This window comes from Cyprinus carpio, chromosome B16 (assembly GCF_018340385.1).
Source record: "Cyprinus carpio isolate SPL01 chromosome B16, ASM1834038v1, whole genome shotgun sequence".
Taxonomy (NCBI): Eukaryota; Metazoa; Chordata; class Actinopteri; order Cypriniformes; family Cyprinidae; genus Cyprinus; species Cyprinus carpio.
In genome coordinates, this window is record NC_056612.1 from 29312751 (window position 1) to 29331734 (window position 18984).

Here is an 18984-nt window from a genome sequence, read left to right on the forward strand (position 1 = left end):
TCTAATCGCTAATGAACGTCTTGAGCGCGAGCGGGTCGAGTTAAAGTGTGACCTCAGCTTCATCTCTGACCACCGAAGCTTTGTTATGTGCTCGCTGCTTCATAAAGCACACAGCAATCTCAAAGAGAATCACATCTGAGCTCAAACTAATTCACATGCTGCTCCAGGCAGCATTGATTATTTAGATAGTAAGTAATGATCAGGTTCTCAAGCACTAGTATCAGTAAACGGAGCAGCTATTTGTTGGCGAGCGTGGTTCCTTCAGCCGTCATCCGCGTAATCTCAGTGTGTGAGGGACACACATCACCGCAGGCCTCTGGGAAGACGGGAGAGTGGCCTGCTTCCTCCTCCATCATCTCCCTCCCTCCCTACACACTCCCTCCCCGGGGCAAGTTGTCGGGGGAAGTTGTCATCGCGACGAGAGCATCGTAACTAATAAACAGGACAGATGCATGAAGCATGCATCTCGTCTGAGCCAGATTCTGGAGCGATTCTCAGGTGCGCCGACCCATGCACGATGTGTGAATTATTGCATGAGTGCATTTATCACATTAAACGTGATGATGATGGCAGCATCTGGGGAGTGTTTGTGCCGATCAGCATGCACCGAAAGGGAGAAAGGTGCTGCGTTCTTACCTTATTGCAGTCACTGTTTGCAGGAAACAGCTCACCTGAGTGCCTCTCGCATGCAGACGAAACACATGCAGGCCAATCGACGCATTCAAAACGTCTCTCTCCGACTCGGACGGCTGGAAGCCCGGAGAGCGTACTAAAGCAGAAGAGACTGAGGATGCAGGGGGGAGCTTTCAAAGTGAGGTCTGGAGCATGGCTGTGTGGCACAGGTTGAGTGTATGGTGCGTTCAGTGCGGCTTGAGGGTCGCATTAGAAATGCGATGCAACGCTCATGTCCTTGTCCAGTCGCCCGCTCTTGAGAAACGAGACGGGCTTTGAGCTGCGACCCCTGCGAGTGAGATGGTCCGATCCAGAGCCGTGCAACCCTCTCTCTCTCTGTTTCTCCCTCAGCTATTGATTCACTCCAGCTCTGCGCAGCTTCAGTGAAATATGAAACGCAGGTCTGTCAAGCTGCCATTAATCGTGAGTAACATTATCAACAGTATCAGAACATTCATCTCTGTGGAAGCATGAGAGCAACACGTCACTCTCCTGTTAAGAACACCTCTGGTCGCATTTCACTGCACGGAGCATTCAGAACGTATACAGCGGGTAAAATAAGTATTGAAAATGTGACCATTTTTCTCAGTAAATATATTTCTGAAGGTGCTGTTGACTTGAAATTTTCACCAGATGTCGGTAACAACCCAAGTACTCCATACATCAGGTTCAGAAATTAAGTTCTGTGTAATAAAATGGAATGACACAGGGGAAGACGTACTGCAAAAAGGCCTGAAGAGTCAAGACAACAACTGAAATCTGTCAGTAATTAGAGAGTCAGTGGAAATTAATATTAGCTGCTTCAGTCCCAACACCTGAAATAATCTGATAATGACAGCGACTTGTTACTGAACTAAATCAACATTGAAATAACTAAAATTGGATATTGTAAACACAAAAAACTACTAAAAATTAAAAAAAAAAAAAAATGCACAGAAAAATTACTATAAATAACTAAAGTTCAAATGAAAATATAAAAATAAAAACTGGTTTAAGATATCAATAAAGTATCTCAATCAATGTTGGGGGTAAACGGATTACTATTTGCAAGTAACTAGTAAATTAAATTTACCATGAAGTTTTTCAAATAAGTAGCGCAAGTTACTTTGTTTTCCAATTTATTGACTGACAGTTCTCCTGTTCTCCTGAAAGGGTCTTTTCAGCTTATATATATATATTATTATTTTTTTTTATTTTATTTTTTTTATTAAAACACAAATAAGCAAACCCAGCCCAGGGTAACAAAAGTAACATAATGCATTACTTTTCATAAAAAGTAACCAAGTAAGGTTTTTTTTTTTTTTTTTTTTTTTTTTTTTTTGTAGAGTAAAGGCCGTTCACATCAAGAACTATAACTATAAAGATAACAATAAAGATATAGTTCTACAAATCATTCTCAATATTAAAGAATAGCTGAGTCCACACCACAGCTATAACGATAAAGACACAGAGAAACAATATCATTGGAATCACTTTCAAAATAATTTTTTTCCAGCTGATGAACAATAAAAACATTGACAGCCAATCTGAATCCATCCCATTTAAAAGCAACTTTTCCCCAACACTAATCTCAATTATACTAAATTAACACTGCTAACGTCTTCTGAATAGCTGCTTTATAGCGAAATCGAAATTGTTTCTTATTTTTTTTTTTTTTTATTTTTTTTTTTATGTGAAAACATTAATTATTTTCCTGTTCAACATTTGAAGTGGATCGAAAAAGGTCATCATCTGAATAGCTGCTTTATAGAAATACACTGAGATTTATAACTCAAATTAACATAATGCTTATAAAAATAAAAGAAAAGTTTTCAGTTCAAGCCACAACCCCCTTCACAATATTTTGACACAAATCAGATTTTTGAATATACAGGAAAACCATTTTAATTTTTACAATATTGTGGAATGCTGAATTAGAGTTTAGTGTTTTAGACCCGGTCTACACTATCAGAAATGGTTTGTGTATCTAGATAAGCTCAACCCCACACGTACACAGATCGATACGAGGTCATCCCTGACCTATAATTCAATAAAACAGGGGCTTCCACACAAACTCTAATAGCCATTATCACAGCGTCAGGAGAGACTGAGCGCAGGAAAACCCCCCCACACCGAACCGCTAACCGTTGGAGGTTTGCCATAGTAATGAGACACTTGGAGAAAAGAGTCTCTATTTCACAAACAACAGCATAAGGCTCTCGACCCTCAGATCTGTGCAGAGATCCGACATATCTTATGATCCAGCTAATACACAGACATCGACACGGTTTGGGTGGGTTAGTTACTTGAACTAGTGCGGCCAGTGCTGGTTTGCCATCAAAACTGCTAGTGAGGCTGGTCAACTCGTGTTTCTATTGAAGTTGGTTGACAAAGGCAGTAGGGCTGCACGATTAATCGTATTTTAATCTCGATAACGATATCCACCTTTCTGGATTAATTAAAAATAATCGTCACGATATGGCCGGCTCGTTTATTTATCCTGAAACCGTATTTTTAATTTGTCATTTAACGCTATCTTTGCATTTCTAACAAATCTTCATACTAGCGTTCATGCTATGTGGTTGTCCAGATGTGAAGAGCTTTAAGCCCCAAACAGAGCTTTTCTCCTTTAAGGATACACTTTCTTTCTGCTTCTTTCTTAGCCCGTGTTTTATTTAATTTGTGCAATCTTGGCAAACCTGTGCGCGGCTCACTGATGACAAGCGCTGAAGAGTGATATGAAAAACATACCAGTTTTTCTCCACAGCGATATTCTGCTTAAAATGAAAGTGTTTTATAGACAATGTGTGTGTTTTTCACAAGCCATTTGAACTGTTTGTGTTACCAAATGTGCCATGCATCAAAACTTTCACTGAATGTTTCAGTAATGGATCCTATTGTGTTTTAGGAATAAATGCCGCTTTTCCTACCTGTGACATACAATGAGGAAAAATGTACATAAAATTGGAATTGTTGTAGATTTATATTAAGAGTTTCTATCAGTTTTTTAACCCAGTTTTATGTTGTTGAAAATGGCATGGCCATGTTAGTTTTTCAGTGTGTATTAACGATCTTTGAGCAAATTTACTGTGCGATCTGAAGTGTTTTTTTCCCATTTGCGAACCAAAATTGTCACTATAGAAAGATGTAATGTGAATACAGATGGCAAAACACTAACCGAAACCATGAGTTTGTATTATCATAGTTGGTTAAATGAACTCAGTGTATAGTCAGTGGAGGTTGGTCAAAGGACACATAAAATGTTATTGCATTTCTCTGCTGAATTAAAAAAATAAAAATAAAAAACCTAAACCCAGCCTAAGCTGGTTGACTGATTTAGTTGGGTCATCCAGCCCGGTCTTTGGCTGGTCAAGAGCTGGTCAGACGGCTGGTTTTAGAGGGGTTTTGACCACTAATCCTTATCTGGTCAGGCTGGGAGACCAGCTGGAACAACGCAGTTAAAACACAGCAAACTGTTGCGACCACAAAGACTGGAGAGACCAGATTAAACCAGCCTAAATTTAGGCTGGTTTAGCAGATTTTTTTCTTTCGTCACAAGATTGGAATAATTGTTATTAATAATCGTGATTATAATTTTATATCAAAATAATCCGTGATGATCAGTTTAAAACCATAATCTGTCAGCATGGTCCTAAAAGGCAGTGGTTATTAATAACTGTATTAATTAATTAAACAATTAAATTAGTTATCATTCTATTATTTTCTATTCTAAATTAATTATTAGCAGTCTATTCTAATTCTATTCTTTACAAAACTATGCCCCTTTATCTATTTACTAACTAAGGTAGCTTCTCTAATCTTTTTGTAGGTTTATCAATTGGTTTTTCGTTTTATTTATTATACAATTTAACGGATACAATTTAAGATAGTTTGGATGAAACCGGGAGGCTTTGAGACTGTCCCATAGACTGCCAAATAAATAAACAGTGTCAAGGAAGTTATTGAATAAAGTCCGTTATTTTGATTTCTGCGCTTTACAAAAAGTGTTCAATCAGTGCGCTTCAAATAACCCAGATATTCATGTCTAATGGCAGATGGAGTATTCTTAGACGACTTCTAAATACCTTTTTCTGGACCTTGACACTTTATTTTAGTTTTCAGTCTATGGGACAGTCCACAAGCTCTCCCGGTTTTCATCCAAATATCTTAATTGTGTTCCCGAAGGACGAATGAAGCTTTTACGGGTTTGGAACGACATGGGGGTAGTGATTAATGACAAAAATGTTCATTTTAGGGTGGAGTAATCCCTTTAAACAAAAAGCAAAAAAAGACCCTCTTATACTAGCTGTCTGTTCTGTTCTTTTTTCTATTCAATCTGGTTCTCTTCCTTTATTTAGTTTATATAAAATCATACTACATTTTATTAAGTAAGTGTTGTCAATCGACTAAATACATATTATTAGCTAACATTTACATAAAACAAATTTAGTTGACTAACTTTTAGCAAATTTTTTTAAAATAGAATGTAACTAAATAAATTTACCTTACAAAAATGTAATAAATTCAATGAATCAGTTTTTTTCAGTGTATTCATTCTGTGATGATTTTTTTTTCCCAGACGTCACTTTGTCAAATTGTATCCAAAACGAGACATTTTTGGAGGTTGATTAAATAAATGGTTTATTAATAATTCAAACGTTTTAAGCTGTGAAACTTGCAGGATGTTTTAATGCAACAAAGTCCTCTTATATGCCAAAAGTTCAAGGCAAATTTGATTTCCTCATGTCATGACACCCTTTAAGAAGCCGTGTTACATCTTTCTTATAATAAACTATATTAACACTGAAGATTCAACAATTTCCATAATATGATAACAAACTTGATTTTGATGAGTACATTGAAATCCAGTTGCCAGCAACTTATTAAGAACTGAAACTGAAACACGATAGAAACGCTGAAACACAATAAAAACGTCACAAAATTGCATATCTTCTAAAAACTTTTTGCATGCATTTAAAAAAGGGACAGCAATTGACATTAATTCCACTGTTGTTAATGTAATGTTGTTTTATTTTAACTTAAATTTATGAATTAAATTAACTATTAAATTAACAAAATAGTTCAAAAATAAACTAAATTATTTAATGTTAAAAGTTGTTCAATATTGTCAGATAATTATCTCTCTTTTAACTTAAATGTAAGTTAACTACTAAATAAAAATAACATAATGCTTATTAAATACAATTGTTTTAATATTAAATATTCATTCAGTAATGCTGTTAAATTAAATGATTTACTCAAAGTAAATTATAACACTTCAAGAAAATTAAGTTAATATTAAAATTCATTCATTGAACAGTTATGTATATTTGAATATAAATTTAATTAACATACTAATTGAAATGAACATATTTCTAAAATAAACAAAATAATCGTAAAACTAGAATTAATTTGTTAATGCTGTTATATATGAACATATTATATAATTATTAAAAAAAACTATAAATTAATTTGGTAATGTTATAAAACAAAACAAAAATTATTTAAAAAAACAAAAATTTATTTGATAATGTTGCCAAAAAATTCACTTAAATTGAAATTAACGAATAAATTAAATTAACAATACTTCTAAAGCTGAATGACTTTAATACTAAAAATTCATAAATCTCTTTATTATCGTACAGATTTCCACATTATATACGGGGGTAAATCAGCATTATCACTGTAATGCATTAATCACGTTATATTAATTTCCGACACATAAATCAGCAACTTATGAAATTACACTGAAACACAATTATAATGATATCGAAAAAACGAAACCGTGCAAAAATGTCACAAATTGCGTAACTTTTCCATTCATATAAAAAAGCTGATTAATAATTCTATTTTCATAGGGACAATTCTAACTGAAGATAGCCCAATTCTCAGTGAGATCTTTGTAATGGATCTGGCATAAAAAACCAGATAAATAATTCTATTTTCATAGGGACAATTCTAACTGATGATAGCACAGTAGGCATTATTCCTGCACACCAACATTTCAAAGTTGCACAATACTGCAGAAATAGGACGGGTATGAAAGGATGCTATTCTGAGCACAGCTGTTTGCTCTGTCCTTGGTACGAATAAAGCCTCGATTGAACGCATCTTCAGAAGGACCTCATTAGTACATCATCAAACCATCCTTGTGTTCCGGTAAGAAGACCATACTGTACACAAAAAATACATCAAAAAATCAAAGAAGAGTAACATGAACAAGACGACTAAAAGTTATTCTAGTGGTTTTCAACTTAAATCATCCAATGACAGAGAATGTACTTTTAACCACAATACTCCTAAAATATAAAATGATTTCAATAATTTAAATCAAATCATTTTAGTTATTTTATAAGCATTTTTCTTATACTTTATAAGTATTATGTTAATATTTAGCATTAGTATCATTTAGTATTATATTTAATATTTTTAGTATATTTAATAATATATAATATAATTAATATATAATATAACAATTAATTCTGCTCTCAGTAATGCAACACATAACAATGTTAAATAATTGAAATTGAAACTTAAATTTAAAATTTTAAAATGTTAAATTACTCAAATTTCACAATTAGTTACAAAGAAGCAGCAAGTAGCATTGAATTAAACATGAAACCCTAAATAGAAATAACCGAAATAGTACTTTTTTGTAAAACACACTCTAATAAGATTTGTTTACAGCTTTCTAGAAAAAATATATTTTTTATAAGTTAATTGGGGGGGGGGAGGGGGTGTCACTTTGGAATATCAAAATCAAAAAGATATATGCAGGTAAATAGTAACTGTTTAATTGATTATAATGTAACTGTTTATTGTTATATGTTTGCATGATGTACAGCAAAAAATTTGTGTAGGATTTACTTTTAAACAATTTTCACTCAACAAAAATGATGGTGTTTAGCACTAAATTAAAAGCGACATTTTCAAGTAGAAAGTATTTTCTAGTAAAACATACTTTAATAATCTTAATAATGTTGAAAAAGGTTGATGTAAATCATGCCTTCGATATTTTACACATTTTGCATCCTATTTGACACAAGACAATGACTGTTTTGCCGTTATAAAGATTGTTCCTTTTCTTCTAAATTAAAACAACAAAAATTCAAGCACGTACATAATACATCAAGATAATATATTCAAAATATAGTGCACAGACAGCAAAACATCACAAATACACTGTCCAAAAGATCTATAGTTTACTATATATTAAAAACTCTCTTATAATTTCATATCAATATTACCATCAATTGCAATCAAATAATTCAATATAATTAAAATGCACTAATATTTGTTTGTTTATAAGACTATCACAGTGTAAGTTTAGCAAAAATGAGAACATTTTGAATGACAAACAACACTGGCATTGGCAATTTTATTTATTTATTTTTTACACAATCCTCACGTCATTTTGATATCAAGTATCTAAACATTCTTAAATTAAGATACATTTACTTGAGATGCAGAATGACATCAAAAGCTCACTGAGATGTGATCATTTTTACTAATATTTTGAATTTAGATTTTTTTATATTTACCATTTTCATTTAATTTTTCAGTTTTGTTTTATTTAATTTGTTTTAACTTTATTTTAATGTTTTATTTTATTTCAGTTAATAAAGTCAAAAATGAATTAAAATAAGAAATGTTGCCTTGGCAACCAGCTGATTTTTTATTTTTATTTTTTTGATAAATATAAATAATAAAATAAACATATATAAATATCTGAATAATATTTATATTTTAATTAATATTTTATAACTTTATATGGTTTAATATTTCATTTCAAGCACAAAAAATTTTTTTATGGATTCCAATTCTGAGTTTTATTTAACTATAACACTTTAAAGTAAGGTCTTGTTTTCGGTGGAATGTAGTCAAAATGAAGTGAGTTTATGCTTAAAACAAGAACAAATATCGGCCAGTGAAGTCCGAAAAATCAGCTTAATTCAAAGGGAAACCCGGTTTATTTATTTCTGGCTCCATTGGCAGATATTTTTTTTCTAACTAAGCATAAACTTCACATAATTTGCGGGATAACGTATGTTATTTCAGAAAACACTGGACCCTCATTGTCATCAATACTTGAACCCATCATGATAGTCGCTCATCTGCCCTCAAGTTCATCTTTAGCATACCGGCCAATACCAATATGATTGTGGCAGGAAACAGCACGAAAGTATAGAGTTGAAAATCCAAAATAAAATTCGTCTAGTATCATCACATAATTCAGCTGCAAATAACCCCAATTGACACCGTAATAGGATTCATTCATCACTCTGGGCCGTGAAGCGCTCGTTAATAAAGCCAATCAGATGGCATCTCTTCATTAGGACGTCTCCTCACAGGAAATTTCCACAGCTACAGTTGTGCATGAAACGGAGAATTAATATTGATGTACTGGATTTGGAGAATTATGCACAGATTTAAACAAATATATTCTAGAATTTGAGCTGATCTGCATTGGCTGTGAGTTTCCCGGCGAGACTCACTCAACAGCAGCAGCATGAAAACACAGCATTTAATTAAAAAGGTGAAGCTAGTCTCAGGTAAAACTGACAGGTTTAACACTCTGAATATAATTTACATACAGTATGTGGGATTTCACAACACGTGCCAGCCAAAAATTACAATTCTGTCACGATTCACATGATTAAACCCACATGCTCTTATTTTTTTTTCTACGGAAAACAAAAGGAGACCTTCATTAGAAACTCTGACATGCTTTTCCATACAATCTCACAGGAAAAATACATTTAAATTAACTATATCTAATATGCAGCACCAATATACATACTGATAAACAGCGCCTTTATACATTTTCAAAACCATTAATTTGAATGAATATAATATGGAATAAATATTGTTTTTCAAAATGTATTTTAAGAATGTATCAGTCTAAAGTATGTGTATAAAATCAGTGTAAAAACTAATTTTATAATGTGGTTTAGTTTATAAGTCATGATTATATTATACAACACAACTTTACAGGCCTTGAAATCAGTTTAATTATATACTTGTCAAAAGTTTGCAGACATCATAATGTTTTGATTAAGTCTATTCTGCTTGCAAGGCGCATTTAATTTGAAAAACAAAAAAAATAAAAAAAAAAAAAATAAAAAAAAAAACAAAAAAAAAAAAAAAAAAAAAAAAAAAAAGTAAAAATTGTGAAATATTTTTACAGTTCAATATATATTTCTACAATGTGAATATCTGATAAGCTGTAATTTATTTCTGTGTATTTTCAGCATCATTACTCCAGTCTTCAGTGTCACATGATCTTCAGAAATCATTCTAATGCGCTGATTTGCTGCTTAAACTTATTATATTCTGATTAGATTACTATATTCTGGTCATTAGCATGTTGAAAGAGTTGTGCGTAATTTCAGAAAACTTAAAAAAACAAGAGTTGTGCTATTTCAAAAACATTAAAAAATGGTAATGTTTCCTAACTTTTCCTCTGCTGTATGCTGTAAGTTACTGATGTCTAGTTAGTGGGGGTTTTGTTATTTTTTTTTTTTTTAGTTCGGGATGTTATTTGAAGGTCAAAGATCTTTGAAATATTCAGTGTGTTTGTGATCGATGTGAAGGAGAGCCGCGTCTCAAACACAGACGAGTCAGATTCAGATTCACAGACGCTCTCCTTTAACTTCAGTAGCAAGAACTGAGCCAATTGCTAAATTTGATTCATTTGATTCATTTCTGTGAATCCGGTCCAACTCTCCGTTTCAGTGAATATGCTGATATGATGGAATATTGATGCAGTGATGGTTTCACACACACACACTCACACACACGTGCAGGGCGTGAGCAGGAAATGAGCTCAGAGGAGTTGTGAGTGAGGTCATCTCTCGGAGGCTTTAACCCGCAGAGCCTCGTGCTGCTTCACACTAAACACACTCCATCGTCAGCTACTCACATCACTGATATAACAGCACATACAGAACAAACTGAATAAAAACATCTTCAAGGCAAGACACCACAGGCAGAAACACTGTTTTTCATGCACTGGTCAATTTTGAGGTTTTGGCCTATTTAGCTTTTGTCTTTTGTCTACATACATTATTCCCATCTATATTCTGAAAAAGGCTTTTATTGAGTGGTGTTGTTCATAATTTTATTCACCACTGATTTATACAACATTTTTAACTCCTAAAACATGATAAAATGTATCAGGTGGTGCACATCAAGGTGTTGTGTCAGTCTGGTTCTCATGAGAACACCTGAAGACAGCACACAGTGTGACCCATTACATAGAATATAATCTAATCATAATAATAGAATAAAATAATAATATTAAAATAATCATAATAATAATTAACTAAGATTATTTATGCATTATTCATTTATTTTGTTTTTTTAAATTATATTAATAATAATAATAATAATAATGATTTAATGTTTATTTTTTATTTTATATTTTAAATAAAAAATGGGTTATTGTACTATAAAAACATATGTTTTTAGAACTCAAAACTTTGCTCATCAGTCCTAAAAACAGTCTAAAAACAGCTTATATTGAAGGCAGTCTGCCAAACGACAAGCTTGTTGATTTTTTTATTTTATGGTGTGGTTGTGTGGGTAATCACTGCCTGTTTAGCTCCACCCACCCACTCTACATCACTGCGTGTTTAGCTCCACCCACCGATTCTACATCACTGCCTGTTTAGACTCCACTCCACCATGTCTACATCACTGCCTGTTTTGTTTCCACCCACTGATTCTACATCACTGCCTGTTTAGCTCCACCCACTGATTCGACATCACTGCCTTTTTTAGCTCCAACCCCCCGATTCAACATCACTGCCTTTTGCTCCCCCCACCGATTCTACATCACATGCCGGTTATCTCCCACCCACCGATCTACACATCACTGCCTGGTTAGCTCCACGCCCCAAGTCTACTCACTGCCTGTTTAGCTCCACCCACATCACTGCCTGTTTAGCTCCACCCACCAATTCTACATCACTGCCTGTTTTGTTCCACCCACCAATTCTACATCACTGCCTGTTTAGCTCCGCCCACCAATTCTACATCACTGCCTGTTTAGCTCACCACCAATTCTACATCACTGCCTGTTTTGTTCCACCCACCCATTCTACATCACTGCCTGTTTAGCTCCACCCACCGATTCTACATCACTGCCTGTTTAGCTCCACCCACCCACTCTACATCACTGCCTGTTTTAGTCCCACCCACCAATTCTACATCACTGCCTGTTTAGCTCCACCCACAATTCCCTACATCACTGCCTGTTTAGCTCCACCCACCAATTCTACATCACTGCCTGTTTAGCTCCACCCACCAATTCTACATCATTGCCTGTTTTGTTCCACCCACCAATTCTACATCACTGCCTGTTTAGCTCCACCCACCCACTCTACATCACTGCCTGTTTAGCCCCGCCCACCGATTCGCACATGTAGAGTTTACGAGAGAGTCGAACGCAGTTCTACACAGAAACCAAACGATATAAATACTCTGAAGACAACAAGATGTTGCTCAGCGCCAAGCTGTGAAAAAACACTCTTTGCATTGCCTTCCGTTTGATCCCAACGAAGGAAAGAGTGAATGAACTTTATTTTTAATGACGATCCAGACCACGTCAGTAAGAACTCCGTCTGATGACTTCATGTTACAGCACATTCCTTTACAAACAAGGCAAAAGCAATGAGTTTGTTTTCTGTCCACAGTATTTTATGATTTATGGAGCGATAAAAAGAAAGATCCAAAAAGTTCCATTTCCTGTGGAAAAGCCTTTAATGTGTCAACAAGAACCTGGATTCATCCAGTATTCAGATTTATGTTCCGGAAAAACTAGTGCACATGTAATGACACCATGCATACTAAATTTTGCATATTTAAAGACAACATTTAAGAAAGCCTGTAATACAAAACAAATGTCTTAATGAACTGTGATTAATCAACTGGTGTAAAACTGAGCGCTCTTATACAGTACAGACCAAAAGTTTGGAAACATGACTATTTTTAATGTTTTTGAAAGAAGTCTCTTCTGCTCATCAAGCCTGCATTTATTTGATCAAAAATACAGAAAAAAATGTAATATTATGAAATATTATTACAATTTTAAATAATTGTTTTTAAATGTATTATACTTTAAATTATCATTTATTTCTGTGATGCAAAGCTGAATTTTTAGGATTATTATCACATGATCCATTAGAAATCATTCTAATATGATGATTCATTATCAAAGTTGGAAACAGTTCTGCTGCTTAATATTTTTTCAGAACATGTGATACTTTTTTAGGATACTTTGATGAATAAAAAAAAAAGAAAAAAAAAGAAGCTATGTTTTTAAAATATAAATATTTTGTAATAACAATATACACTACTGGTCAGTAATTTGGGGTCAGTAATTTTTTTTTCTTTCTTTTTTTTAAATAAAATCAATACTTTTATTCAGCAAGGATGTGTTAAATTGATAAAAAGTGATAGTAAAGAAAATATATTATTAGAATATATATTATTAGAAATGTTTTTTTATTTTGAATAAATGCAGTTCTTTTTAACCTTTTATTCATCAAATATATTAGACAGCAGAACTGTCTCCAACACTCATAATAAATCAGAATATTAGAATGATTTCTAAATGATCATGTGATAGACTGGATGTTACATGTGACACTGAAGGCTGGAGTAATGATGCTGAAAATTCAGCTTTGCATCACAGGAATAAATTATTTTTTAAAGTATATTCAAATAGAAAACTATTATTTTAAGTTGTAATAATATATCACAATATTACTATTTGTTTCTGTATTTTTGATCAAATAAATGCAGGCTTGATGAGCAGAAGAGACTTCTTTCAAAAACATTAAAAATAGTAATGTTTCCAAACTTTTGGTCTGTACTGTATAAATCTAAATAATAAAGTGCTTTATCAGGACAGAAGATAACAGCAGTTCACTGGCTCTGAATCCTGAGAGAGAGAGAGAGAGAGAGTCACGAATCTCTGCTGTCGTTCAATGCATCGCTCAGAGACGCAGTAAACGCTTCTCGCCGCGATCAGGAGCAGGATCTGACTCACGGAGGGCATGTCGAACACTTCAGACGTCTTTGAAGAGTCGCTCTGGTTCTGCATTATTCATGCGTGAACAGCGTGTTTAGCGCAGCCTGACATTTCCAGAGCGCTCTGCATATTTCCGTCCTGGCGTGTGGCACGCTAACAAGCGAAACGGTCATTCTGATGGCTGGGATGGAGGGGGAATATCCCGGCGTATTCATCAGTCTGAGCTAATTACAGCACGTTAATATAGACACCAGCTGCCGCTTAACATCTCATCACAACAACAGCGGCGACTGCAATCAGCGCTCCGCACCCACAGCGAAGGTCAAGAGCTAAACCGGCTCCGTTACAGACACAGACAGATCAAACAGAGAATCAAAGCTGCATTAATATTACCATGAGCTGCATGGGCAATATGAAAAATTACTATTATAACAGATGGAACAGCAAAACTGATTTACATCATTTATAGTTTGAGTGGATTCTAAATGCCTCTTATATTTGATGAATGATTGACAGCACCTTGTGTTCAGTACAAACCATGTTTAACCAACAATAACAATAACAAGTCTATTTCTTTGGATGTCCTAACTATGCTGTAATATAGAGATAATTGTGTTTTATTATTTAGGACTGGTTTCCTTTTTTTTTTTTTACTACAATATCTTAACAGACCTGTGACCCACTTAAACATTATTATAACTATTTTTATAATCATACTGAAATAAAATAAAATTTTTAAAATATATATATTGATATATAAAACAAAAAATGTGTTTTTAATAAAATATTTTAAATTAATATTTTAATAAAAATATATAAATAAATAAATACATAAACAAAGAAGCATAGCAAAGATGGGGATTGTTTAACAAAATTATATATTTTTTTATTAAAATAGTTTTTAAATAAAATATTGTAATAAATTAAAATAATTTGATAATATAAATAAATAAATATTGTGTAGCCCTATAAACAAGCATAGAAAACATTCAGCTTTTTAAATAGCTTTTAATAAAATTATTTAAAATAAAATATTAATTTTAAATAAAACATTTTAAATGAATTTATTAAAATATTTTTTTATTAAATAAATAAATAAAGTGTAGCCGTATAAACAAGCATAGCAAGCCAGGAGCTTTTTAATAATAAAGAAAAAAAATTCACTAAAATACTTTTGATAAATAAATACATTTCTTCCCCAATTTATGCAACCCTAATATTTACTCAAACTCAAAACGATCTGAATACAGAAAATTAGCTCGTCAGTCAGAGAGTTCATGAAGTTTTGATGACTTCAAACTCTCCTCAAGAACTCATTTTCCTCCAAAAATCTCCAAAGACATCATTTTCCTCCAAAAATCTCCAAAGACACCGACACACATCAGCACAAACGAGCTCTCTCCACACGGCGACTTCCCTACACGTCAAACATCTCAGCTCTGCCGCATGGGAGATTATAAGCGCGTCGCAAGATTATCGGAGGGAGGTCGGCTGGCGAAAGCTGATCAGAAGTCATCAGCTCATCTGCACTTTAATATAGTACGGATAATACAGACTCATTTTTAATAAGAGGAAGTCTAACCCCGCTGGCACTGAAACTTCACGAGGGCCGGCTGGGATTACGAACAAAACGCTCACAGACCGACGCTGGAAGACAAATGCATGACATTACTGTAAAAACCAAGAGGGTGACGCTCAATATTCATAACAACTTTGCTGGAAATATGAAGTGATAAAACAATGACTTAAGAGGGTGACGCTCAATATTCATAACAACATTGCTGGAAATATGAAGTACCTTGATCCTTTCTCATCTTTGCTCCTCATTTAAACTTCAATAAAAACAAACCGTTACAGACACTGATTCAATTACCTGTTGACCCTTCAAAAGGTTTCCCCAATGAACTGATTCAAAACTCTGATTCGTTTATTCATTTGCTTCAGTTTTCATGCATTAAAATGTTTTAGTAAAATACACATGGGCCAATATTGCCGTTTTATATACGTGTTGGTGCACAATAAAATTAATATACTTATTTAATTTAAAATTAATTAAACAGTTTAACCACGTTTTATTAATTGTTCATAGTAATTGATTATCCTTGAGTTATAAAGATTATTTTAACTCAGTATTTTACTTTCTGCCATAAATATTCTGAATTTCTTTGATTATTTTAACTAACTTTTTAGTGTATTTTACTTCTTGCAATAAATATATAAATATTAAGATGCATATTAAATATCATCAAAAGGCTGAGAAATTTTTTCTCTGATCATTTTAACTCACTTTTTTATTGTATTTTATTTATTGCGATAAATATTCTGAATCTCCTTGATTTCTTAAACTCAATTTTACTTACCTTTTTTTTTTTTATTATTTTTTTTTTTACTTTTTTTATGGATTTCCTTTATTACTTTAATTTTACATTTTGCTTTTTATTCCATTATTTTACCATATTTTAAATTCTTGCAATAAATTTATAAATATTAGTATCGGTATGAAATATCACCAATGTGCTGAGAAATGTTATATCTGAGTATTTTAACTCACCTTTTTATTGTATTTTACTTTGTGCAACAAATATTCTGAATATAGAATTAAAAAAAAATCATTTGAAAAAAAATGTATATGAGTGTTTTAACTCACCTTGCAACCAATTATATAACATTTTAAGATACATACTAAATACCATCAAAAATGATGAATATTTATTTGTTTGTTTTTTTTGAATATTTTTTTTTATTTTTATATTTTTTTGTTTTATTATTTGTTGTATATATTTTATATATCCTTGATTTCTTAAACTCAATTTTATTACCCAGTCTTACCGTTTTTTTTTTTTTTTGTGTGTGTGTTTTTTTTTTTTTACTTTTTTTATGGATTTCCTTTTTTTTTTTTTTTTTATTTTCCGTTTTTTTTTTTTTTTTTTTGTGTGTTTTATTATTTTACAATATTTTAACTTCTCGGTAGAAATATCACCATTACTGGCAGTAAATGTATAAATATTAGTATCGGTATGAAATATCACCAATGTGCTGAGAAATGTTATATTTCTAGTTATTAATTTTTTTTTAATTTCATTTTTTTCTCACTGTATTTTATTTCTTGCAACAAATTTTGCAACAAAGTATTTTACTTATTGCAATAAATATTCTAAATCTCCTTGATTTTAACTCCATTTTTATTTTATATCTTGCAATAAATATTCTGAATCTCTTTGATTTTTATTAACATGATTTTTCTTACCATGTTACTTTGCAATAAATATTCTGAAACTCCTTGATTTTTTTAAATTAGTTTTATTATTTTATTTAAGTTTTTTAATTTTATGGTCTCTCTAACTGAAGTGCATGTACATAAATATTTATCTCCACATGAAATAACATCAAAAGGCTGAGAATATCTTTATATCTTAAAGATCTTAAAAATATTCTTAATTTTTAGCATCTCCCAGTCCTTCAGGGACACTGTGCTATCATATGAAATAACATCAAAAGGCTGAGAATATCTTTATATCTTACAGGCTTAATACGTTTGATTCCACGAGGAAGTAGATTGAACGTTGTTTATTTTGAAAAGAGGGGAAGTGGTTACTGCTGGTGTTTTTGTGCAATGGCATCTGAGGTCGAGTCTGCGATGTCGATAAGGTGATTAAATATAACGCAGTGGCATCTGAGGTCAGATGCAGTCGACGGGTGATTGTGAGATATGGTTGATTATATATTGTTAATATTCAATTTATATTTATACGACACTTGGAAACAGAACATATTCTGACTGTTAATCGTTGATAAAATATTATTAATATTCAAATTATATTTATACGACACATAGTTTTATTGTTAATCTGACTGTTCACAGATCAGTGTTTATTTTTTTTTTGTTTTGCTAAACTTTTATTTTTTTTTTTAGTTTTTGAAATTTTTTTTTTTTTTTATTTTTTTTTTTTTATATTTTGTTACCATTTTCTTGTTAAGTAACGAAAATGGTGTTTTAGTTTTTCTCTTTCTGTTGTTAGTTAAATTTTAATTATTATTATAAGCAGGAGTAATAAGTAGTTATGGTATAATAATGTAAAGATTTTTTTGATTTATTTTCTTTGGTTTGATTAATATTTGTTAAGGTAAAATAATATACAGATTTTCTCGATTTAATAATAAGAAAAGCAAAGGCATTATATTCACATACAATATTATTTATTCCAATAACCATATTTTGAAGTTTAAAGTTTAAATTGATTTGTCGGTGCGCGTCTCGCTGTGACGGAGGGGGCGGCGGTCAGAGAGGACCCGGGGGTGGGGGGTGGACCGGGGGTCTACAAAGCCTGACAGATGGAAGCATTAAAATAACATAAAACAAAATTATGTTTTGTAAGCCAGTAATATTTATATTTGTTTAGTATTATGATAATCAATAAACATCAGAAATTTAAATTTGTCAAATTAAACAATCAATGAACAATCAATACTTTCAGAATGCTTTACATAAATTTAAAATAATACAAATATTTAAATGCTGGTCAATACTGATAAGACAATAAATATTTTCCCATTATAATTTTTTTGATACTCAATAAATGTCAGATATTAAAATTTGTCTAATTAAAAATTAAAATTCTGTGTAAATAAAAGAAAAGAAAAGTCATTCTGAATGCTGAAGCTGAATTTAAACATTGTAACATTCATGAAAAATTTATGTTTATGCATCAATACAAAAATTCCAGTCAATGCCAAAAAAAACGATAATTATATTAATATATAATTATAAGAAACTGATCATTATTTTCAACAAATGTCAGATAATAAAATTTAAATAGCGATAAAAATTGTCTATAAAATCATTAAAATCATTAATTTTAAATGCTACAATTAAATTCAGGAATCCCAACATGGATTAAAAATATATATATATTTATATTGGGATTTGGTACAGGTGTTATTCAATAATTTCAGTTTCGAAGATTAATTTAAGTGAGCATTATGACATCAAAAATCTTTTAAAGTGTAAAAAGGAAAGGAAATAAGAATGCACAATTACATATCCGATGTCTTAAAGGAATAAAAACATATAAATAATATAACTTAGATGGCACTGATATATCATGCATCCCTTCATCAAGCCACAAGCATCAACAAGAACCTCCTTACAAACCATGAAACAGCATATTAGGCATGCGTATATGGCCGAAACCGTCAATATGGATGTGTTCAACATGACTCTCCCGTGCAAACGTTTGCTTTTGTTCCTCTAAGAGTCCATCTATGATGCAGCCTATCAGGCCAAAGCCTCTCTGTGT

The 18984-nt window shown here is 32.0% G+C and overlaps 1 protein-coding gene across 1 annotated transcript in view; it reads right to left on the minus strand.

Annotated features, from left to right (window-relative positions):
* Window positions 1–18984, minus strand: part of LOC109106292 (cyclin-dependent kinase 14-like) — a 434688-nt gene that overhangs the window by 403879 nt on the left and 11825 nt on the right. The window contains exon 3 of the mRNA XM_042740300.1: window positions 6786–6799. Within this exon, the coding sequence (XP_042596234.1) occupies window positions 6786–6799 (14 nt within the window). The remainder of the gene's footprint in view (window positions 1–6785; window positions 6800–18984) is intronic.